This window comes from Cimex lectularius, unplaced genomic scaffold (assembly GCF_000648675.2).
Source record: "Cimex lectularius strain Harlan isolate CLEC.00 unplaced genomic scaffold, Clec_2.1 scaffold101, whole genome shotgun sequence".
NCBI classification, from domain to species: Eukaryota; Metazoa; Arthropoda; class Insecta; order Hemiptera; family Cimicidae; genus Cimex; species Cimex lectularius.
In genome coordinates, this window is record NW_019392806.1 from 424,619 (window position 1) to 450,178 (window position 25,560).

General features: G+C 34.7%; 1 protein-coding gene across 2 annotated transcripts in view; it reads left to right on the top strand.

Annotated features, from left to right (window-relative positions):
- The window catches only part of LOC106667735 (E3 ubiquitin-protein ligase TRIM9), a 279,184-nt gene that overhangs the window by 246,103 nt on the left and 7,521 nt on the right, over positions 1-25,560 (top strand). For both annotated transcript variants that reach the window (XM_014395865.2, XM_014395866.2), the window contains exons 2-3: positions 19,498-19,593; positions 24,448-24,681. In XM_014395865.2, the coding sequence (XP_014251351.1) occupies positions 19,498-19,593; positions 24,448-24,681 (330 nt within the window). The remainder of the gene's footprint in view (positions 1-19,497; positions 19,594-24,447; positions 24,682-25,560) is intronic.

The following is a 25,560-nucleotide window of genomic DNA, read 5'->3' on the forward strand; positions in this document are numbered from 1 at the left end:
CAAAAAGACAATATACGCCTCAGATAATATTTTTATGTTGGGAGCTTATAAGAATATCAAATTGGCCTCTTGTTCTTCCTTGCCTTCCTGTACTTTTGTATGCACTCTGACGTTATAATACTAATCATTAAATGGTATAGTTTTCATATGTTTGCATTAGTTAAAAGTAATTGAAATTAGTCGTGATTGGAGACAGGTTTTATTTTATATCGTGGTCCCATCCCGGTTGTTACCAAAAGATTTTGGTACTATCAGATCAAAGTGATCACATTCTGTGTAAATAATAACAAATAATATTTCAGACATCACAATTTCAAAATTTTGAGATCTTTTAATTTATTAACTTCATTGGTAGGTCATTTTGAAAATTAACGTTTTTTATAGAATTCAAGTATTCCAGCATATCCAGGTCATGTGTTCTGCAAAGCCATTGTACACAAATGGATTCAGTTAGGGTGAGTCGTAAAAGCTTTTTAATGAATGGAATTCCATAATCCAATATATCGGAGGATAGGTCCTCTTGCGGAAAAAAGAAAAGGTGGACATAGTAGAAAAAATACTATGATAAATCCTTAAAGGTAATTGTTTTTGGTTGAATACCTGTTTGGGAAAAAGTATTTCTGAATTTTTAGCGTTTTTCCACGTCGACGGGGTCAGCATTAATCCGGGCATTGGTCTTGTCTGAAATTACAAACCGCAGACAAGCATGCCTGAATGAATTATAAAGAGGTTGCTAATGATGCAGAGTCACATCAACATCAATTTACCCCTTTGCCGTCTGATCAGGGGGAAAATTACACATATAAGTCTGCTTCGTTCAGCTACATTTGTCAGGTTAAATTCACTCCGATCCAAGCTTTCTGTTTGTTTTGTTTTTTTACCTTTATTTGTATTTTTCAACTTGACCCTGTGTTTTTTTTTAAACCGTTTTTAAATAATTCAACAATAATTTTTTTAACTACATTTATAATCCAATGTTTTTATCTAATCGATTATTTAATAAAGGTTAAGGATTGTTTTGAAATCATATCAGAACAATCAGGTCATGTGCTTTATGTCACATGATTCATGAAAGTATTTATTGTATGTCAATTTTAACCACAGATAAATAAAAAACCTACTTACCGATACAGTGGTTGTGCAAATTTACATAAATTTTATTTGTCTGGATGTAACCACTTGTAGGATCTTTTCGGTTTGTGGTCAACACCTCTTCAACCGTTAAACCGAAGCAGAGTGGCATTAATTGATTAAAGTTTCAGACTCTTCTTAATTTAAGCGCCGAAGCGAGTCTCGCTAGTTCACAAAACTTTGCCGTTCTGTCCGGGCTAAGCCCGGCCCGGGCTTTAGCTCTCCCGTTTTCTCCAAGTCGGTTAATATCTAAATGGTTCTCCACAGATGGGCCAACATTGTGGCCAAAATAAAAATTATTCTTCACGAACTATTTTTCAATTTTTACAATTTATTTAAGAAGTTTTTTTTTTAATTTTTTTAAAATGATGTTTGGTGTAAGGATTTTTTTCCGGTGATATTGGCAATTTTTAGAAATTGATAAAAAGTTTGAAATTATCCAGCTTGATACTTCATGACAATACATGAAAATACCTACAAAATGTAACCCTACATTTATATATTTCAAGTCTCCCTGTCAAGATCAGAGAGACTCTCCGACATCATTATCTTAAATAACGTAAATTCTTTCATTTGCATTTTTGACAATTTGACTGCTTCGAACAACATTATACATGGGATTTCGCTAAAATCTAGATTTTTAGTTAAGAACTATATTTACTCTTTGAGTACACAACTCTAATCACAATTATTACACTGGAAAACGAGATGGCAGGGTTATAAACAGGGCGAGACAAGAAGCAGACTTTTACTTCGGCGAATATTGAACAGGAATGCACGAATGCTGTTATTTTGCAGCCCTGCTTAATTTATGCTGATCAGAGCGGGCTATTTTTCATTTAATACTCCGCATACTGTATCGAGCTGTTTATACATACAGCTCCGTGTCAGTAGCACTTCCATTTGGATCAAGTTCAAAGCGAATGTATCACCACTGAACCCTTCTTTGCTTGTAATTTCCAGATTTTCTTATCCCGCGTTTAACTACTTATCTCGTGGTTCATTTTCAGACGATTTAAATTTCAAGAGTATATTTTTTACACTTGTGAATATTTTTTTTCCCCCGTGAAATGCGTTAGGATCAGTCAATGTACAAATAATAATATATATAAAAATAAAAATAAATTTATACAGTTTTAATACGTTACTCCCATTTGACACTTGAAAGCTCCCCGATTAACATTGTTAATTTTCTTTCTAATTTAAAGTTAATTATTATAAAAAACTTTTGCCTCTGAAATTTCCCCTATGTTATTTTCGTTTAATCTCCTTCTTGAGAAATATATTATGTCGTATATTATTACAATGCTATCTGTTTTGTTTCAACAAGGGAGTAACCACCCTCACATTCCCGCTTTGGGAAATATAAGCTCTGCTCTTTAGTCATATAATACATAAATTGCACTGCATTGTCCACGGTTATCAGGCATTGTAAATTGCTTACAATGGCACAAAAGAATATTCGAAAAAAGGATAAATCGCGTTGTTCAATATCTCGCATGTAAGGAAGTTAATAGACAATTAACTACTTTTTTCAATGGTTTTCGATTAAGAAATAGTTGTACTATATAAACATAATAAATTTCCAATAATTAACTCATTAATGTCATTATTGCGTTTTTTGTAAATTTGTAATAATTTTATACATATATAAGAGAACTTCGTTACACCTCTCTCTCTCTCTCTCTCTCTCTCTCTCTCTCTCTCTCTCTCTCTCTCTCCCTCTCATCTCATCTCATTCACACCTCATGATTTCGCTGTTCCTTATTTCTCACTCAATCTCTTCCTCTCTCTTTCAGTATGACTGTATATCTAATTATCTCTCTGTATTTATTAATATATGTTCNCTCTCTCTCTCTCTCTCTCTCTCTCTCTCTCTCTCTCTCTCTCTCTCTCTCCCCTCTCTCTCTATCTATATATCTCTATCTCTCTCTATCTATCTTCATCTTCTTTTAAAATATGATCACGAAATCTCTGTTAGAAATTATGTAACAATAAAAAAGGGTGATAAAATGTTTTGTTTTATTCATTTCCAATTCGTGTGGTTATCAAAAAAAGCTCGTAAAATTTTATTAAAGTCCGTTTTTCTCCTGCAAATATTTAAGTAATAGAACATCTATAGCTTTTTCCGTCTCGTTTCTCTTCGGTATGGATTTTTAGATTTCACTTGATTGATCTCAATGAATTTTCTATTGGAAGAATTTTCAACCAAAGCCGAAATCGATCTCGCAAGGAATCTTTCGCGTGATGTCATATTTCAAAAGTCAATTGTGGGGTCTCATCAGACTGACGTGTAAATTAGAGGGTAAGTAATGAGATTTCTGAGGAACTGCGAGTATTGAGTTAAGAAAGCAGGTAGTCGCACGCTGTGCCCCTGCTCTCAACGCCCTTATTAAAATAGGTTTAACCACCGCCCCCTTGTCATCTCTCGTTCATTTTCCAAGCTAAATCTATTTTGCTTCGGTTTTGGATTAATTATTAACAAAAAATTACACTGCTCTTCTCCCAGTGATTCATTAACTTGGGCAATAATTCAAAAGAAGGTTATGAACAATAAAGTCAGGCTGGAGAGACATTTTACTACTTTGTTTTCACTTGCGTTAAATTTGTTAAAGAGTACAATTGAAAAAAAGTGTTTTCCCGACAGTTGAAAAGAGTGAGGGTTGAAGGAAGATTTTTCTATTATTCCCAACTTTTTACTGTTTCATTTTTGCCATGTCGGGGATATAAAACTCCCGACGATAAGGATTTGCCACTCGGACCGTCCAAGTTTTCGTCCATATATGAGAAAATACTATTTGCCGTGGGGGGGATCTCCCTGACAAATAAAGGTCGCCGTCCATAAAGAGGACCTTCCGCTTACCCCTAAACTTTACCTCCTTGCCATAAATATGTAAAGGAAGTGGTGGAATCGGTATTCGATTTGTCTCCGTCCCCGATTTCCTTAGGCAATAAAAGTTAATACGGGATTGTAAACCAAATAAACTCGCCTTTGGATCTACCCGCTAGAATCGTACATACCAAAAAAAAGAATACATGCCATTTTCTGGAATAACAAATTAAATGGAACTGTTCATGGTTCACAAAGCGTGTTTACATTCTTATTAAAATTTACTTCGAAAGCGATAGAATTGAGAAAAGGTCAAATCTATCATTACAATACACAACTATAATTGTAAATGTGTATTTCTTAGTGATCTGTTGTATCATAATTTGCTGTAGTCGTGTAAAAACACCTTTTCCATTTTTTGCCGACGTTTCGACCTTTATTCGGGTCACCTTCAGGACCTGAGTAAATTACAAATGTTGACTGGAAGTAAATATAAATTTTGAACCAAGTATTTCATACTTACATAAAATGTGGTGTCATATTGGTTTTGTGTGAAAGTATTGTGAAACGTGAATTTGTATTCTGCTGTTTTCATATGACTGTGACAGGGTGTAGACGCGGTATATCTGGGAAAGATGATCAAAGAAAATTTCCCAGATTTACCGCGTCCCCCACCCTGTCACAATCAAATAAAACCAGCAGACTACAAATGCACGTTTCACAAAACTTTCACAAAAAACCAATATGACACCACAAGAATAGCACCACACTTCATGTGAGCATGAAATAATTGGTTGAAAATTTGTATTTACTACTTAAATTGTATTATTTCCAGTCAACATATGTTTTGTGATTTACCCAGGCCCTGAAGATGGCCCGAATAAAGGTCGAAACATCAGCAAAAAAAATGAAAAAGGTGTTTTTCTAAACTACCTCTTTCCTTGACCGCACCTAACGACTTCAACAAATTATAATTGAAAATCTTACGTAGAACACACCCAATTATCGGTCGAAATACCGAATGAATGAAAATACATTAAATTCTCCAATTACTTAAGAATTTGTAATAAAAGGACTTAGTTATAACTTTTATAATTATTACTTCTCCCCATAAAAAGAATAATTACGATTTACAGCTTGTTTGGAGTTAGAAACTTGTTTTCACACACTGAAAATTCCAATTTATTTGAAATCTCGGGGATTACTCGTTAGGTTGAATTGAGTCGATTGAAATAACGGAATAACTCAGGCGTATCTTTCTATTAAAACATTTTCATTTATGTTTAAGTGTTAATTGTAGTTTGTCAAAATATTGTCTCCCGATCTAGGGAAGAAAGAGTATGACTCCCAGATATGTCCCATGATTTGGAAAAGGTCTGGCAACCAGGCATCCTATATAAACCCAAATGATTCCTGCTCACCTCTTACCTTAGCCTGGAATCCAAATTAACAGGCCGCTATTTCAGAGGTGCGAGTGCTTGGTCCCATCATGTACATAATTCATCTCAACCCCATATTGTACATAATTTTCACGAATGACCTTTACAATTACTTTCACCCAATTCACTTTACAGCGTATGATATATGATCGAAGTTCCCAGTTGAAGCGAACAAAGTTATGAACTGAAATCTAATTTGGAAAAGTGGTTCATTGAGAATGGTCTATTGCTAAGCGAAGAAAAGACTTATCTTATGACTCTGATAACTTCTAATTAAAGAAATAGTGAAGTAACGACAATCAACCGATAAAACACTTGGGTGTAGTGATAGATTCACATCCCTCTTGGGTCATATTGCCAATTTTTTGCATCTAAACGTAGCAAACAATTATTTTTACTGAAAAGTCTCAAATGTAATGTATATCAAAGAGTTTTAATTAATGTTTATTTCTCTTGTTTCCAATCGTATATTGTCTATGCCTAATTGGTCTGGGGTCGTCACTCTAGACATGCCAAACTAATCTTCAAAAAACAACCTAAAACATTGATAATTTTAGGGAATGTAAAGTATAGGGAATTTTGAAGAGAAACACTAAATTAAACATTTTGACTTTGCCCAGCTTATATATCTTACAATGTGTAATGTATTGTCACAAACAAAGTGAGACTTTTTTAAAAATTAATTCTGTACACAATAACTGTACGAGAAACTAATAAATTAGTTCCTGAGCGGATGAACTTTAAAATATAACAAAATTCTTCACTGTTAATGCCTTTTATGTCCGAGTTTTTTCATGTATTAACATTGGGATAAAAATGAATTAATTTGTACTATTCTTGACGAATGTAATGTATTTTGTTTCTTTAACATAATAAAACTTTTGTATCAACTTCCCTTTGCGAATAGAAAATTTATTATTATTAATCAATACATAATTAATATTGCTGACTTTCCTATACATCAATACATCATTATCGGATCGGGATGACACCACAGTTCTATTTTCTAACCTGAAATCTATCCTAGCAACTTCCAACATCAAAGAAAAACTTGGGCTTGTCGAAGACTGCTGGCAGAAGTGGATGCCAAGACTGAATGAAGAAAAATGTACCTAGTTATATTTTAAAAAAAGCCGCTTTGCGCTCCACTGTTCATCAACAAGTACCTACCACATTGAAGTAAAGACAAATTCTTATGACTTAGTAAACTGACTTCAAATCCCCAGGGCTTAATAGACAACAGATATGCATATCTACGAAGAGTTTTAGGACAGAAAGCTGTTTAGACCTTAACTAACTCTACACAAGATACCACTTTGGACGTACATAGTGCAATTGTGATGTAACGACAAGCCATCCAATATCGTGCATCCAAACTATCCAATAGTTAAAGGTTTTCAGGCAAATTGTTAATGCTTCTTAGTACGCCACTAACCTCATTATCCAGAACGACCTCAACGTTTCTTTTTTCGACGAACTGATCCAATCCCACTTCCAAAAGATCAGACAAAGTTCTTGATTCATCCTAACCCTCTACTGGCCTCGCCCTTCCCTAGAGACCTCATCGCCATTTAATTCCATATATTGAGCATTGGTTGGTATTCTTCACTTTGTCTTCCAAGTACGGGCACGTACGCTTATATTTACAATGTGTATTTTTATATCTACAATCTAATATATTATATGAAAAAAGTTCACTTTGATTTATTATTTGATTTTAAAACGAACTATTTCATTTCTCAAAAGAAGAGAGTCTTAAGAAAAGTTGATTCTCTTTTCAAATAACAACAGTGTCCGACGGAGATTACTTAATCCTAACACCATTGTACGCTTTCGGTGGGATTAGCTTTGAATCCCTTACAGCGAACGGTTTCCTAAGAAAGAGACGTCAAATTCTACTAAACACTGTTCCTAACTCGACATCCTTAAACGCTCTCATCGAGTCCTAATAGAGTTGGATTAACGTCCAGGATTTTAATCCTTTTTTTTCCTTTACAACTCGAGGGTTCCTATTTTTATTTATGTATTAACATTTGTTAATTAATTTACTAGAGGCATAGGAAACGATAACCAAATACCAACAAATTGGAAGAACATAGAAGAAATCTTTGCCGTCTTGTCGTTACATTTCTGATGTATATAATTATTGAGAAAATATATAATAATATGCAACCATATTATCGTAATTATAATAATAAATTATTATTTGGAGATTGTGAAATGCGGTCTGGCGTGAAGTAGGGTTAGAAAATTATTTTCTTTGTCGTGCCAACGTTTCGATCTTTATTGAGATCATCTTCAGGGCCTGGGATTTATAAGCATGGTTTAAATTTTACAAATGCATGTAGGATGGGAGAAACAAAATTTATTTGAAGGTAAAAGTTTTAGCATTTTATAAATTTATTTTTTCACATCCTGCATGAATTCGTTTATTTAAACAATGTTTATAAATCTCAGGTCCTGAAGAAGATCTCAATAAAGATCGAAACGTTGGCACGATAAATGTTTTTCTAAAATCTACGTCACACCAGACCGCATATCACGATCTTCAAATAATCCTTAACTAACGGTCTCTAAACACCACTCACATATTAATAAATTTATTTCGCGAACAATTATAGCTTTCCCAGTCCATACACATAATGATAAAATTATGGCTATAAATAAGATGCCTAGGTGGATATAAAGACTTTTTACACAAAACCTACAAAGGCTCATAATTTTTTTGCTATTTGACAAAATTGAATTAATACTACAATTTTTTTAATTTAATTTATATAACATTTAATTTTAATTGAAAGTGATTTTTATATGAATTTTATATAAGACCGTTTTATATTTTGAAAAAATTCTCTAATTAAAAAAAAGAATCCTTTATTTTTATATGTAATTTGGGCATGGGGTTTTCTAACAATAATTTTTAGCCCAATCATTTTATATTTTAAAAAAAAATTACGATGGTTTGGATCATCAGAGGTTATATCAACCGTCGGCATGTCATCTTTAACAAAAAATGTCCCATTTGTATGTACGTTATCGCTTTAACCGTGCGACCATCGACGCCCCCTAAATTTTACTTTACATGCTTACACTGACAGGCAAAAAATTCCATCCAATTGATTTTTTTTTTTCATTTTGTCGATAAAAGAAAATTCTGACCCTAATTTGTCTCATTGTTTTTACCAATAAATATTTGTTTATGCTATGTTTATACACGAGACGCCTTTAGACATTTTCGAGAAACTGGGTCTTACCGTAGAAGGCCCGGTTCTGGACGACCGTTTTTTGACTTGGATAATTTTGCGAAACCAGCACTTTACTGTTGTTTAGCGATTCATTAACTCCAGGAAGTTCGAGGCGTCCAAATTTCTGAACGCACTGCTCGAAGAAGATTAAATCAGTATGGACAGATGGCTTTTCGGCACGAGGGCCAGAATTGACCAGAATACACACAGTTGCACTGCTCGTATTTGCTTTGGACGATTGGTCTGCTGTACTTTTAACAGATGAGTGTAGATTTGCTCTACGATCTCCAAATGGGAGTAAAAGAGTGTGAAGAAGGCGAAATGAAAGGTATGAAGCCTGTAATTTTTCCCAGAGCTAACCTTTTCAACGTAGCCCAGTGATGATGTGGGCGGGAATTTCAATAAAGATTGACACAGAGTTGGTTGTTGTACGTGCAAGAGCTTTGACCATTTCTGTGTGGATGAAAACATCATGCGTTGCCTATCCTCGATGAAATCAGCGACAATCCTTTTCTAATGGACGACATGCCCGTCCACATGTCGCTCGCATAGTACAAACGTACCTTCGACAGCATAACATCCGGGTCTTAGCCTGGCCAGCCCGTTCTTCAGACTTGAACGCCATCGAACATTTACGCGATAACTTCAAAAGACGAATAAGAGCACTCATCAATTCCTGATACACTCCACAATCTTGAAAGGACTCTTCGTGAAGAATAGGCTAACCTCCAGTAAAGAGATATTTCCAGACTGGTAGAAAGTATGCCGAGACTTCTACGAGATGTAATTAAGGCAAGATGTGGAAATACGCGATATTGAAATGGTAATTGAAAATAATGCCCGTCTTTTTTAAAAAATTTTAATTTTTCATTTTCCTTAGCAATTTTCATTTTTTTTTTACTTTTTTATGCAAAGACTCAATTTTGAAATGTAAAAAACGTGAAACATTGTTATACATAAAAATACGAACAAATCAAGTTTTATTACAAGCGGGTGGAATTTTTGCCTCTCAGTGTATTTCATACTCTCTCCGAACATTTTAATGTTTTAAAGAGAGGGTTAATGTGTAATTAAGAAGTAAGGCAAAGTTAAAAAGAATTAATTTAACAGAAAGAAGATATACATCGTAATTAAATATATGAATCAATTATAATAATCACAGTGAGGGAATATAAAATTTTCTTAAAAATTCGGATGGAAGTAGTCAGAGTCAATACATCTAATATATCAAAAATATATTAGATATATTATAAATGTATATTAAGTAGCAAAAATATATTGTATTAAGCTATCTGTTAATAAACATGAATTAAAAAAAGATTGTTATGTTCGCTAGTTGTTTCAACAGATTTTTTTTCTTTCACTATTTTTCAGAGATTCCTTATGGTTAAACTATTCAATATTAACAGTATCTACTTGTCTATTTGTAATGGTGGATTCCTAAAATGTTTACAGTATAACGCCTATTATCTTGATAGATTAATCACCAAACATGACAGCAATCACAGTCGGAGGAAAAGATTAAAAAAATGACGTGTGATTGACAAGTCAAAGAGGACTTAAGAGATATCAAAGGATCTGTCCAAATAAATTGAATCGAGGGGTAAGATGGATAAGTCGGCGTGGCTTCGAGACAGCGTCTCTTCATAAATTCCGGTGAAGATGCAATTTTCAGTGTCAGTCCGTTCCTGGCCTTTTTGGTGGATCAATGTTGCGAGTTTGTGTCACATCTGTCATACTCAATATACTCCCCATAGGCCGCACCCTATTACCTCAACTGTCGAAGCAAGTCCCAATTCCATTCCAGCGTCCGTCGTATCCTCGCCTTGCTTCCTCTATCATATCAATGTAAAACAACCGGCCTAATTTATGTTAACATTTCATATTGAACAACGCACATAAATCGTTGAAAACTCCTGAATTAATTGTACACATCCATAAATATTATAAATTAATTTATTCAATTCAATTCCAAGAAACCACTTTGCATTATGATGATTTAAAGAAACAGCATCCTTTAATATAATGAAAATTAAATACATATTTCGTTCCTGTTTCACTGAAGCACGTAAGTGGGCCAAGTCAAGCCCCTTTAAGTCGTCACGTACCTTATGGGGTTGACAGGACTTAAACGAAGGAAGCTATTACAAAGTGATGACACTCTGATGGGCTTTAGATTTCCAATCTCCTATCAGTTCAAGTGGAGTATGAATATTCATTAATAGCGTCTAAATTTATGAATGACTGTATTAGTTAAAGACAAAATTTCAATATCCTTTATTAATTAAAAGAAATGTATATTAGTCTTGTAATCCTGCCTTGAATATTCAAATGCAATGTACTATGTTTGTGTATGTTAATTACATGTTTTTATGTTAGTAGTTGTGGTTTTTCTTAAAAAAGAACTACTTTTAGAAAAATTTGTAATTTATTGATTTTTATCTGAATCTTACTAAAAGAAATAAACTGGGGAGAGAAAATGACCAAGGGAGTGTCGTATAAAAGAGGGTGAGGATGTGGCATACGGTTTTATAACGGGGGAACCAGTAGATTTGCTTTTATAATCTCGTAACAGACACAACTGCCCTGTCATTGTATGATTTTAAAGTAAGATTAATCACTTCGGATGACCTCAACTATTAACACTTTGCATTATGAATAACTTGGACAATGTGAGTTGGCCAATTTACTTTAATTAGACGTTGATTTATGTTAAGATGTTAAAAGTAAAAGCAATGGTTAGAGTGTGGTAGTACAATGCTTGTATCAGAAAATTTTTAAAAACGTTAACTTAAGACGTCAATACAAATGAAAAGCACGTGCCATTGAAACAGTTATTTACATTATGAATTTCTTGCTTATTGAAAGAACTTAAATCGTACAAGCCAGACGTCTAGACGAAATCGAAAAATATTCCCCCGCATAATGTTGTTTTCTTTCGGCCTAAAGGACCCGGATTTACGTAAATGTTATGCACATTTGTTATGCGTGGGGAAGTACATGTTCCCACTATTGCCGAAAGTAATGAATGCGACTAGAACGGGGTTCATATTCTGATGAGGAATTTCTTCTGAGTAATATACAGAAAGGCCGTAATTATTGTTGAAGTAAAGTTGAAATAAATAGAGAAATTAAGAGAAAGAGGAGAGAGAGAGAGATTTGATTTGACTTGTCTTGACTTGATAAACGATTAATTTTTACAAATACAATACGCAGAGTTAGGTCAATTTAACCTTTGTAACTCACAACCAGAAACGAACGTTTTACGATTTGAATTTACATACATGCTCTTCTAGATGAACATATGTATAACAATTTTTAAAAAATTAAATGCACTAATTTCGTGGTCCGCTTGACCAATTAATATATTACCATTAATTAAGGTTTTTAGTTGAGATAAAAAAGTCAATGGCACGAGCGGGATTCGAACCCACGATCTTCGGCTAGATACGCCGCTGCTCTACCACTTGAGCTATCGTGACCTCGATCCACTCGGATCCGTTCGTGGCACTGACTTTTTTATCTCAGCCAATACCTCACCTAAAGTTTAATTAATTGGAAAGAATTTATTTGGTCAATCGACTACGAAACCTAATCGATTTAATAAGCAAAATGAAGTAGCTCTCCGTGTCATTTGTCGCCGAGAATCATATAGATTACACGACAATTGAAAAAGGACAAAACGGAGGGAAAATTCAAAAGGTGCGGTTGAGATGGGAAGTTAGTCCCAAGTGGTAGAGCAGCGGCGTATCAAGCCGAAGATTGTGGGTTCGAATCCCGCTCGTGCCATTGACTTTTCATCTCAATTAAAAACCTTAATTACTTTTAAAAAATTGTTAAAGCGATGAGGAGCGATCAAGAATGAGGTAGTTTAGAAAAACACCTTTTTTCATTTTGTTCTGACATTTAGACCTTTATTCGGGTCATCTTAGGGGATAATGTGTGCTGCTATTCTTGTGGTGTCATATTGATTTTGTGTGAAAGTTGTGTCCACAAACGTCGCCAAAAAAATGAAAAATGTGTTTTTTCTAAACTACCTCATTCTTGACCACTCCTCACAACTTCAACAAATTATGACACTAAGAAACCCACACGATTTAAAAAAAAAATAAGCTGAATGTGAAACAGAAATAATAACTAAATTAAAATGTACATTCATTAACCGTAATAAATCAATAAAGAAAGAAATCATATAATTAAATAAATTTACTAACAATGTTATAGATTACATACATAAAATTTTAAATTTATTTAAATTTACATCACCTCATCTGACACTGTAATAGAGAGTTCTGAGAGAGAGAGAGAGAGAGAGAGAGAGAGAGAGAGAGAGAAACAGAAGCAGACGTAGAGAGAGATATTTAGAAAGAGAAAGGTACAAGATAAATATAGAAGAAAAAATATATGTAATATTTGAAATTCATGGACAAAAAGGCCGAAAACGAGAATTTTGAATGGGGAGGGCTACATTGGCAAAACGCTAGGACATAAGTTTAATATTTTTCACCTAGCATCACAAAAAAAAATTAATTAACTCGATGATCTCACGGTCTTAGCCTTCCCAGCAAATGCAAGTGGTGTAAAGTTGTCTATGTATTTGAATGAACACTACGTAAAATAAATAAATGTTTAATTTATGTCACGGTCGTGGGTTCGAATCCCGCGCGTGACACTAGCTTTTCATTTCAATCAATACCTTACATAAAATAATTAATTAATTGAAAGACATTATTTACTAGGTGCATTGGAGCTCAGGATAGATGTCAAACGAATATCGTTGATTTAAAAGGAAAATTTTATTTTTAAATGTAACTTCTTAAAAATACTTTTAATTTAACCTCCAAATTCCTTTTGTCAAAGAACTCGTCCTTTTCTGTTACACAAAAATCCATAACTCCGCAAGTATACACGTTAGCCCACTTGTCCAACAAATATGCTCCATAAAAAATCCCGCCAGTGGCAAGGGATCTACTTAATTCTTCTTCTTTCTTCTTGTTCTTTCACTAGATCGTCATTGGGCGCCTTAGCTTTTTCAGCCTTCACCCATTTTAATTTTTGACATTATGTATGTTGGTATATGTGTATGGGTATACATATATGATTATGATGAGTTTTTTACTAACTGTTTTGTTAATCAACAGATATATGTCATTTGTTTATCTCTAAATGCAGGTACAGATTTCGTACATAAAATAAAAAAAATAATTAGTGAAAAAAGGCCCTATAATTGAAAGTATGAACCAAACTTTATCGTAGCGGCTTAATATTGATTCTTCTTATCAAACAACAAAAAGCCCTCCTTTTCTTCCTCAGACTGTCAAAAGGAAGAAATAAGGCAATTAATCCGGCTTGCAACATTTCGTCTGTGTTCGACGTATTCGGCCAAGTGCTTTGTAACTGGGAGGAATGAATTAAATGGAAATGATTGAGGAATGTGCCCCGTTCACGGTCGGAATCCCTAAACACCTCCAAGGGATCAGAGTTTTCGTTTAAAGTGACAAAGGAGAAGTATCGATCGAGAGACCAGAGGGTCCAGAACACAACCGGATTCGATCTCCTTTGAAGTTAAACACAAACCAAACAAGTACAAAGCCGCAATTCGTGCGCGGGGACGCTGGAGGCGCTTGCATGGCGTACGGTGAGATTGAGTTCCAAACTTCCGGGAACATCCCCGTCCCGAAAGCGTTCCATTTCAGGACTTTGTGTGTTCTCGGAACGATCCCGGCTGGTGGAGGGTGTGAGGAAACTGGGTTGGCTTGATAAAAACGATCGAGGGTCTTCGTCAATCAAGCCAAAATAGGAACCGTTGTATACTACCCACCTACCGGGAAAAGTCTTTCGTATCATATCGCTGATTCTGGCAAAACTAAATTTAGACTAATAAACTGTTTTCGCAACCAATTTAAACTGGGGTGTGTGTAACATGGGTGAGTACATGGGAACTCACTATTTATCATCTGTTTTCCTTAAGTATTTTAGAAGTTTTATCTAATTTACTGACTTTCTCTCAAAGTTTTTCGGATTTTTTTAATCTATGCCAAAATTTGTCTTCGCCTGTTGATCTTTAGTTTAATACTTTTGTTTAGTCTCAGTAACCTTCTTCTGTCTTACAAGCCTTTTAGAAGGTTTTCTTCATATTTTTGCTCAGTTTCCAATTTTTTCTCATTCTCTATCTCTCTCCTATTACGGATAGATTTGGTCTTAATGAAAATAAGATTGAGACGTATTGAACGGGGTTTATAATATATCCGTAATAGAAGAAAAAATGCACAAACAAGTATAATTAAACAATATGATTTACTGAAAACAACCCCACAAATATATTGGCAAAACTTGGATATACCAAAAATTACAATATTTATAACACAATAACTCTTACAAATTGACACTATGGAACACCGGCTAACGCTGAGAAAATCTGTCGAATGACCAGCTGGTGTAAAGCCATCTTAGTGGCCAGAGCCAACGTCATCATTCTTAAATTGACAAATCGTAACACTCTCTCGTTCTCTCTCTCTCATCCCATCCCATCCCATCCTTCCTCCCTCCTTACTCTCTCTCCCTCTCATTCCATCCCATACCATCCTTCCTCCTTACTTTCTCTCTCTCTCTCTCACACACATCCCATCCCATCCTTCCTCCTTACTCTCTCTCCCTCTCATTCCATCCCATCCCATCCTTCCTCCTTACTCTCTCTCTCTCTCTCTCTCTCTCTCTCTCTCTCTCTCTCTCTCTCTCTCTCTCTCTCTCTCTCTCATCCCATCCCATCCCATCCTTCCTCCTTACTCTTTCCCCCCTGTCTTCCCCCTGTCCTTTATCTCCCCCCTCTCACTCTCTCACTCTTTCTCTCTTTCTTTATTTCAGTTATTTGTTCTTTAATTCCCTCTCTCACTTTCTGTACCTCTTTTTTCTCACTTCCTTTCTTTCCTTGCATTCTCTCTCTCTCTCTCTCTCTCTCTCACACACACACACACACACACACACACACACACACACACACACACACACACACACACACACACACACACAAACAGTAAAGGGTAAAAATAACTGATTAAGGGTGCCAAAACATAAAACATCAGCATTCAACAAATCATTTATACTTGAAGCAACGTTTAAGTTTTAATAATTTAATTGCAAATTTAAATATAAAACAAAAAAACTCAATAGGAGGAAACATCTGAATTAAAAAATATTGATGTTTTACTAAATAGCTATTGAAATTTAAATACGTGTTGTGTAAACATGCGTTTGATGTTAATGACTAATTTTATTATTTATTTATTTCTACTGTGTTGTTTGATTGAACTTGAGGGATTTAAAATTGCATAGTTTTGTTATTGAGTAAATTGTAAATTGTTAAAATGTATGTAAAATGTTGTACATAATATATAATTTTTACTAGTTTAATATGTACATTTGTAAAATTAAATACATAGTGTAACTCGATAAAATTTGTGTGAGTCTTGTAAGAAAGGACAAAAATATCCTAAAAATGCACACATAGTATAAACAGAAAAATAAAAAAATCAAGTCAATTCTCTCTAAATTCGTTTTAAGTTATTTTATTTTTTTTTTAAATCAATATTCTTTAGTGTTTTTTTTTTTTGGTTATGTATAGTTTGTTTGTAGTCCTTCTTGTTGATACGAAGCCATGGGACATGCTAACTATATTTCTTTATATGTACGGGTGAAAGATATTCAAATCAAAACTTTTATATTTAATATGGTTGAAGCCATAATTTTGAAGATTGTGAATAGACGATTGTATTTATAAATTGTTCAAATCATTAGTAATAGTTTCAATTCCCTGATGAACTGGATATCCTCGAAAGCTTGACGAAGGAACTGAGCGTTATTTCCATCTTTTAAATTTGCCTTATCCCTGATTTTTTAAATATATAATTAATTATATGCCCTATTAACTTGATATAATTCTAATATCGAAAATTCTTATTGTATACAAATAATCGAACCGACAGGTATTTAGCATTAATAAGCGGTCAACTTCAAAACGTTTAATTAGCTTTGTAGGCTGATCATAATTTTGAAAGCGTTCGGTTTAATCAACAGGGTTCATCATTAATCATTTAAGGGGTCAACTTGCTAAGGATAGTTTTATGCTAATAACGTTGCGGAAACACAAATTAAACTTAACACAAATTAATTAAGTCGAATAGTTAATTTAACAAAACGGAGAATTCGTTTATAATATATTTGTAGCCTGTAGAATATAAAAATACATGTTATAAATATGAGCGTGTTTTTTTCCATCCGGTCACATCACTGCACCCCTGGATCCAGGTTAAGAGAAACCTGCCAAAATTTTTTGTGTGGGGGTCGGTGGCCTCACTGCTTTAGACGTTGCTCAAGGCGCTCATCATTGTAATGTAAAGGTCCCGGGTTCGAATCCTGCTCAAGGGAGTGAGACAATAGAGTTTGAGTTTTTACGGTCAAATTAGATTTCGGTCCTAAAACCCTTCGTAGATGTCCAAGCCGTCAGTTAAGTTTGAGAAAGGCGACAAACAAGAAATTCAGGCACATATATTATCACTAAACCTGACAAAAATAGCGGGAAATATTCTAAATCTAAAAAACATAAACTGCTGATGATAGGAAAAGTTTAACTTCCGTTTATTTTCTTCCTTCCGTAGGGTTTCCACGTCAATGTCTGCTGTCTAGGTACAGACTTGAGTGGCAGTCAGTAGCTCCGTGTTATTACCCGACAAAACTGTTTTTTCGATGTAAATGACCTTATAGTTTTCCATGTCTTCTGCTATCGTGAATCTTCGGTTAGATTATGAACCATCGGCCCTAGAAAAAAAGGTGTATTGCCTGGGCGCGTTCTTAGACGTAGCACAAGCTTTCGACAGGATCTGGCATCCAGGCATACTTTTTAAACTTTAGCGCTTCCTACCCTTTCATTATTACCTTTTATTGAAATCCTACGTAACTGATCGCTCTTTCAAAGTGAGGTGTGGCAATGAATTCTCGGAGTCAAACAGATACAGGCCGGTGTACCGCAAGGTCCTATCCTATACATCAATTATACTGCTGACCTACCAATACATCCTGACACTATTATCACCACCTACGCGGACGATACTGCAATACTATTATCTAACTAGAATCCTGTCCAAGCTACCTCCAACATCCAGAAACACCTTGAGCTTATCGAAAACTGGTGTAAATAATGAAGGGCAAGAATGAACGAAGAAAAATGCACTCAGTGTTCTTTTATGCTGAAAAAGCAGTCATGCCCTCAGTTGTACATCAACAACAAAGGGGTTTTTAAATTTCCACTAAAGTCAAATACCTGGGACTATATCTCGACAGCAGACTGACGTGGAATCCCCACACAAGACTTAAAAAACAACTTAATACAAGCCTTGGACTACTACGAAGACTTCTAAGAATCGACTTTGAAATTAAGACAAAGCTAACACTGTACAAGACTTTACTAAGCCCAATATGGACATACGACTGTGGGGTACTGTCAAGCCTTTCGATATCCAGCGCATCCAGTCCTTCGAATCTTAAATCCTTAGACAAATTGTCAAAGCACCTTATTATATCACTAACCTCACTATCCACACAGAACTCAGCATTCCTTTTGTCAACGGACTAATCCGGTCAAAATTCCAACCCTTCCACACCAGCCTTTCGATCCATCCTAACCATACTGTTCGAGCCCTCTCCACTCGTTCCCATCCTGACTGCATACCACGTCTCAACCGACGATAGCCTCACGACCTCCTTGACCCCTTGACACACACTGACCAGCAGTGACTATGTTCTTGAGCACCGTTGCAGTGCTGCCATTAGTTCTAGTGTTGTGCTGTGTGATATATTAATAATGTGTACATATTTGTACAGTATACTATCATGTATAGATAACAAATAAATTTTAAAAAAGATGATGAAAATGGATTAGGTTTCGTGGTCCGATTGACCAAATAAATTCTTTTCAATTAATTAATGTTTAAGTGAGGTCTTGGTTGAGATAAAAAGTCATTGTCACGAGCGGGATTCTAGCCCACGACCTTGGCTAAATACGCCGCTGCTCTACCACTTGAGTTATCCTGACTTCGATCCACTCGGACACTAATATCCCATCCCTCCCCAACCTTTCGAATTTTCCCTCCGTTTTGTCCTTTTTCAATTGTCGTGTAATCTATTTGATTCTCGGCGACAAATGGCACGGAGAGCTACTTCATTTTGCTTATTAAATCGATTAGGTTTCGTGGTCCGATTGACCAAATAAATTCTTTTCAATGAATTAAACTTTAAGTGAGGTATTGGCTGAGATAAAAAGTCAGTGTCACGAGCGGATCCGAATGGATCGAAGTCTCGATAGTGCAGTAGAGCAGCGGCGTATTCAGCCGAAGGTCGTGGGTTCGAATTTAGCTCGTGAAGCTGACTTTTTTATCTAAATCAATACCTCACTTAAAGATTAATTAATTGAAAAAAAAAAAATGAAAATGTTCGACGTCAGTAGCAATAAATTGTCAAGATTTGATATTATATAATAATAGCTAAATATAGTTGAAATTCTCTTTATTATAAAAGAATTGTTTATAGTCTAAATATTGCTCTTTAAAGATGAAATGGCCTACTGTAGGAAAATTAACAAAATAATGTGTTTTATTGTCTAAATAGAAATTGGACTAATTGGATTGAAGTTTTCAGTTAGTTAGTGAAACTTTATTTAATTTAATCAAACTTCAGTAAACATGCTTAACTTCTTTGTTTGTTAATGAATTGAATACGGCTTTAATAGGGTAATAGTCATACTGCTTCTCTCCTTATATTCCAAGCGAGTTTTAATTGTTGTTTCTCTTTTCATTTTCAGACTGAATTATCTCAGAATCTTCAGCAACTCTCCGAGAAGGCGAGGTCCACGACGGAATTCATACAAAGGCTGAAAGGGATGACGGATAAAATCGGGGTAAGCATTTATTCACTAGTTATCTCAGCTTGTCTTCGCTATTTAACTCGGAATTTCTAAGACGGGCCGAGTTTGTACATTACCATGTTTATCTCGGCGAAGATTAAAAACAGCATTGAGTATCTTTAATAACAAAAAAAATGTAATTTGTAATTTCCTACAAGATAAACATCTTAGTGGGACGTATAAAGGACACCCAAATGTCTACACGGGGCTAAAAAGTTCAATTGTACACAATATTTCTTTAAATATATTTGTATTAAAAAAAAAAATTTTTTGTTCATTTTAATATAATGGGTGTCATTCATTTTCAAGTATGTCAAACTAGATAGGCCATTTCTGTGGTATAATAATCGCGTCATGTCATTGCATAACTGATAATCTAGTAAGTGAAGTTTGGTTTAACCAGTTGATGAACTGTTGTCACCATTAAATAATTATTAAGGGCAACTCTCTCATATGTGATTAACCTTTATCTGTGCTGTCACTCCTAATGTTAAGCGACTAAAATTATTATAAAGATTCATTCTATTAAAATTGTCTCAAATTTTAACTCAAACGTGGGATAATTGTGTACGATTACAGAGTTATTAAGGTATGATTATTCTTTTCAGTTGCCTTTTTTTTCTCTCTAGTTGCTTATTTTTTTTTTTAAAGGAACCTACTAAAGTCAGTAATACTGGACTGGACTAGCTAATGTGGGAGGCAGACATAGTAAATTAATCAATCATTACTTACTTAAGGCATTTAAATCTTAAAAGGGGTGACTATGTACAGGAGATCACTGTCTTCATTGAACCTTTTTTGTTTTTGTTATAATAGGTCGAGAAATATTAGACACGTGGCTTTCTTGCCCAATTGGTCCTGGGAACCTTTGAGAAACAATTCAAGTAATTTTTTATAATAATTTTCCGTCTTTGTCGTGCATGTTTTTGAGGGTTTTAAGTTGTATCTGCACTGTCGGATCAAAACTGGATGAGTCTAATTTTGGCAAAATGAGAAGTGCACACTTCAGTACTTAAGTATTTAGCCCTTCATGCCTGTGTATGATGATGAAATGATCATCTCGTAATTGGGAGGAAAAGGTTAATTCAAATATTGTATTCGTACCAAAAGTCTAAAATTTAAAATCGCAATACTTGAAAAGTTGTGTTTTTGTTACCCAGTTACGAAATAAAATTGAAGACTTTTTATCGAATAAAAAACTAGTTATTTTTGGGTTGAATCTACCGTGGACAGTTTTTTCTTTTCTCCACAGGTCCTTTCTTCCATTTACAAAATTTATAATTATACTGGATTATATCTCAAATATACAAAGGCGTAAACTTTAAAATTGCAATGCTGTACAGATATGAACTTATGTTGAGTAAACTTATGTTTTTGGACTTATCCAGTTTCACAAGAAAATAATATGCAGGATCGATAAAAAGTAAACAAACAATCTTTGTTTTAGACACTCTTTAACACTCCCAATGAAGAATTTTTATCGAATAAAAAATAGTTATTTTTGGGCTGTAACCGCCGAGGACAGTTTTTTTTCTTCAGAAATTAATCTTCCTGTTAAAAATTAATAATTCTACTGGATTATATCCCAAATATACAAAGACGTAAACTTTAAAATTGCAATCCTGAACAGATATATTTTTGGACTTAAGCCGTTACGCAAGAAAATTATATGCAGGATCGATAAATAGTAAAAAAACCTTTGATTTAGACACTCTTTAACACTCCCAATGAAGAATTTTTATAGAATAAAAAATAGTTTCTTTTGGACTGAATCCGCCGGGGACAGTTTTTTTTCTCCACATGTCCTTTCTTCGTTGCAAAATTTATAACTCTTCTGGATTTTATACAACATACGTAAAGGCTTAAACTTTAAAATTACAATCCTGTACAGATATGTTTTTGGACTTAACCGGTTACGCAAGAAAATTATAAGCAGGGTCGATAAAAAGTAAAAAAAAATAGTTTTAAACACTCTTTAACACTCCTAATGAAGAATTTTTATCGAATAAAAAATAGTTACTTTTGGGCTGTAAGCGCCGAGGACAGTTTTTTTCTCCAGAAATTAATCTTCCTGTTAAAAATTAAATCCTGTTAAACATGTCAGTTTTCCCTGTTACAAAATTCATAATTCTACTGGATGATTTTATCCAAAGTATCTACTGGATTATATCCCAAATATACAAAGGCGTAAACTTTAAAATTGCAATCCTGAACAGATATGTTTTTGGACTTATTCAGTTACGCAAGAAAATAATATGCAGGATGGATTAAAAGTTAAAAACTTAACGTACTTTAATCAGCATATTGTCTGTACTTTATAACAGAATTTTTATCGGATAAATAACAGTTGTGGAGAGCCAGGTTATCGCGAGTGAGTGGCAGTCTCCTTGCATCAATTTGTTCCGCTAGATCTTGTTACTTTTTGACATTTTTTCTTTTAAAACTTCACACAATCTATCGATTTTTTGAGTATGGACATAGGAGTCAATAGTTCTGCCAACCTGGCGAGTGAAAAAGTAAAATAAGAAATCTTTATCTCAACCGTAAATAACAGCTTAATGAAAGTAAATCTTTCAAAATTCTGTTCAATTTATCATTAAATCAATAAAGATTTTATGTTAAAATGCAAATTGAATTTTCAGTTTGAACCACATAGAGGAAGAAACTCCTTCAAACTTAACTATTATGCAAAATCCTGTTCCCCTTCGATTAAACGTGAAAGTTTAGACGACCCTATTCTAGAAATGAATATTGAAATATTATTTAGCTCATCTAATAATGGTTCGTTATTGTTTGAGGTCAATAATTTCGATAAACTCAAGAGCATATTGTATAATTTTTATCGAAACGCCCTGCTATCTCTTCTATATGTTCTTATATCGTCTCAAGCATTTGCTCCTTAACATTACAGAAATAAATGTCACCAAATTTGTTGAACGCTGTGCAACAATATTGACCGTTCTTATCAGATTCTGAAGTAAATATAATTATTTTCGTTTTAAAGTTGTTAATCACTGCTGTCCGCTACCTACTCAAGACTAACCTGGAAACAACACGACTAAAGCGACAGGCAATAAACCAACGTTTCGGACTATTGTTGCGCAAATCTAATGTTTCAACGAAAAACTGACAATCTACAAACAATTCTAAAACCTATCTGGACGTTCGGACTATAACTGTGGGGCACCGTCAAACCTTCCAATATACAACGACTACAGTCTTTCGAATTCAAAGTCCTCAGAATTATAGCCAATGCTCTTTACTACCTCACAAATGATCCCGGAAACGGATCTTCTCAATTTCCTATAAAGTCTCAATGGACTTTAAAGGAGAGGAAGAACACAGGAGAGTATCAGATACAATGATATAGTACACAGATGGCTCCAAAACAAACGAAGGAACCGGATCAGGCGTTTTCTGCACAAGCCCAAAACAAGAGCAATCAAACTCATTAGGGAAGTGCACTTCGGTCTTTCAAGCGGAATTACATGCCATCAATGCTTGTGCCCTGGAAAATCTTAAAAGAGGTTACACTGACAAAAAAATCCTCATAAGATCAGATAGCCAAACAGCCATTAAAGCATTAGCATGTAAAAGAATCACATCAAAATTAGTCAGTGAATGTATCGAAAATTTCCTAAACCTGGGGAAACACAACAACCTGATGATATCTTTGGTGCCAGGGCACAGAAGAATTTTGGGTAACGAGAAAGCAGACAGACTGGCCAAAGGAGGATCTGCAAGACCATACTTAGGTCCCGAACCTATTCTTCACAAATATAGAATCCTCCATCGCAGAATGGATCCAAGCAAAACAAAAGGAGAAGTGGATAAACTTTAGCGGTACATGACATAATAGACTTATGATGAAACAACCCTCACCGAGATTGGCAAAAACACTACTGCACTTGGAGGGGGCCAAACTCAGAGGACGGGTAGGACGACTAACCAGTCACTGGCATCTGAGAAAACATCTACACAACAAGGGGTATATACAGCGATGATCCCATTTGCAGATTATGTAACGAGGAAGAGGAAACAGCCACCCATATCATCTTCGAAGGCGAAGCAACAGCTCAATGGAGGTTTAACCTAACGTACGGAAAAAACTTAGGGAATCAAATTGCAGCAGCAACAGTCATTGACCTGATACTTCTAAGAAGAAGGTTTGAGTCTATTGCCTGAACTAAGGAACTAGGAAGGTACAATAAGCCAGAAGACTGCAGTGCCTGGGGAGTACAAATCCTGCTTCCTAATATCCTTTTCTACCATACCATACTACCTCACAAAAAAAAATCAACACCCTTCACAACGATCTCAAAATCCCTTTAGTGGAAAAATATAATTCCCAAAACCTTTTTCCAGCTTCTACACTGAGCTCTTCTCTCACCCCAATCGAGTTGCCCAATACTTATCCAATAGAAACCACCCTTATTTTCTAGAGGAAATAGCCTCGCTGGGAGAACCACAATGGTTGTTAACTCCTCTCATACACATGATCCATGTCATTTCTAAATTTAACTCATTGCATGTTATAAGTAATGTTTCTGATTGTAATAATTATATATACAAAAGGTTTCAGATTTCATTGGCTGGTGATTACTAAAATCCGGTTTTTGAGCAGTCCAAATAGACAATTTAAATTCTTCCGTCCCTTCTTATGCCAAAATGCCTATTAACGTAAAGTGTTTCTTAATAAACAATATATTATTTAGCAATAGCAATTTCAAACATTTTCTAGGTCGTAACGTCTAATAAAAAATAAACATAAATTTCATATTTTGTTTATTCCCAAGCTTTTTTCGTGTGATATTCATACATGTTCTAATGCATATTTAATCATACCAGGAACACTGCAACGAGTTCGAAGAGATAGTTATCCAAGAATGCGACGAGCTCATATCCGCCCTGGAAGCCCGCAAACTCCAACTTGTCGAATACGTCCGCCAGGAAAAAGACGGGAAGGTGCGAGCCCTGAAGGATCAAGTGGCAGCATGCACTGGCAAACTTCAGCATACAACTGCTCTCATGCATTTCTGCATCGAGGCACTCAAAGAGAACGATTCGTCGGCTTTCCTCCAGGTAAGAAGTAAAATCATGCAAAACACACATACCTGTTTACTAGTAAAAAGTGACGCAGACATTAAATTTAAAATATTCCTAGAGTATTTTGTGTATATTAATAAATTGATATTAACAACAAATAAGTTAAATCTGGGACGTTATAAATGAAAAAAAATAAGAAGAATTTCATCCCCAAAAACAATTCAGGCTACTTATTTAAGTAATCACCTCATATAATTATTTTCTACTCTGCTCAGTTAATAATTTCATTTATATTCTGTTTTCCTTACTAACTTGTAATTGTAATGACTACATACATGGCTTTAACGTGAGCAGAAAATCTCTCCGGACCTCATTAATCATTGTTTTCATTGTGTCCGAGTAAGATGACACGGGTGAAGAAACATGGACAAAGCGATTATGCCTTGATTACGCTCTGTAGCGTCCAAGTAGAGCTCGTATCATTTTCAAGTTGAAAAAAAAAGTAAATACGGAATGACGAAATTATTGCAGCAGATCAGAAAACACGAGTAATAGTAACGTCAGGACCATTATTTTGGTTGGATTGACAGTAATCAAACAATCTACAAATAGCGATACATGGAATATTTATATGTGTATTTATATGGTGTTTTCCAGACAGACCGTCACTATCTAAGGAAGTTATCCTTCATATCACATTTGACTAAATTTGACCATTTCTATTGTCAAAAGTCTGATTCTCAGTTGTATTATAGATATGTTTAAATTCCTTCAACCTTTCACAACTTTATTCCATATTCATTTACTTAATCTTTATGTAATGTATTGGTTGAGATAAAAAAGTCAGTGTCACGAGCAGTATTCGAACCCACGACCTTCCGCTAAATACGCCGCTGCTGTACTACTTGAACTATC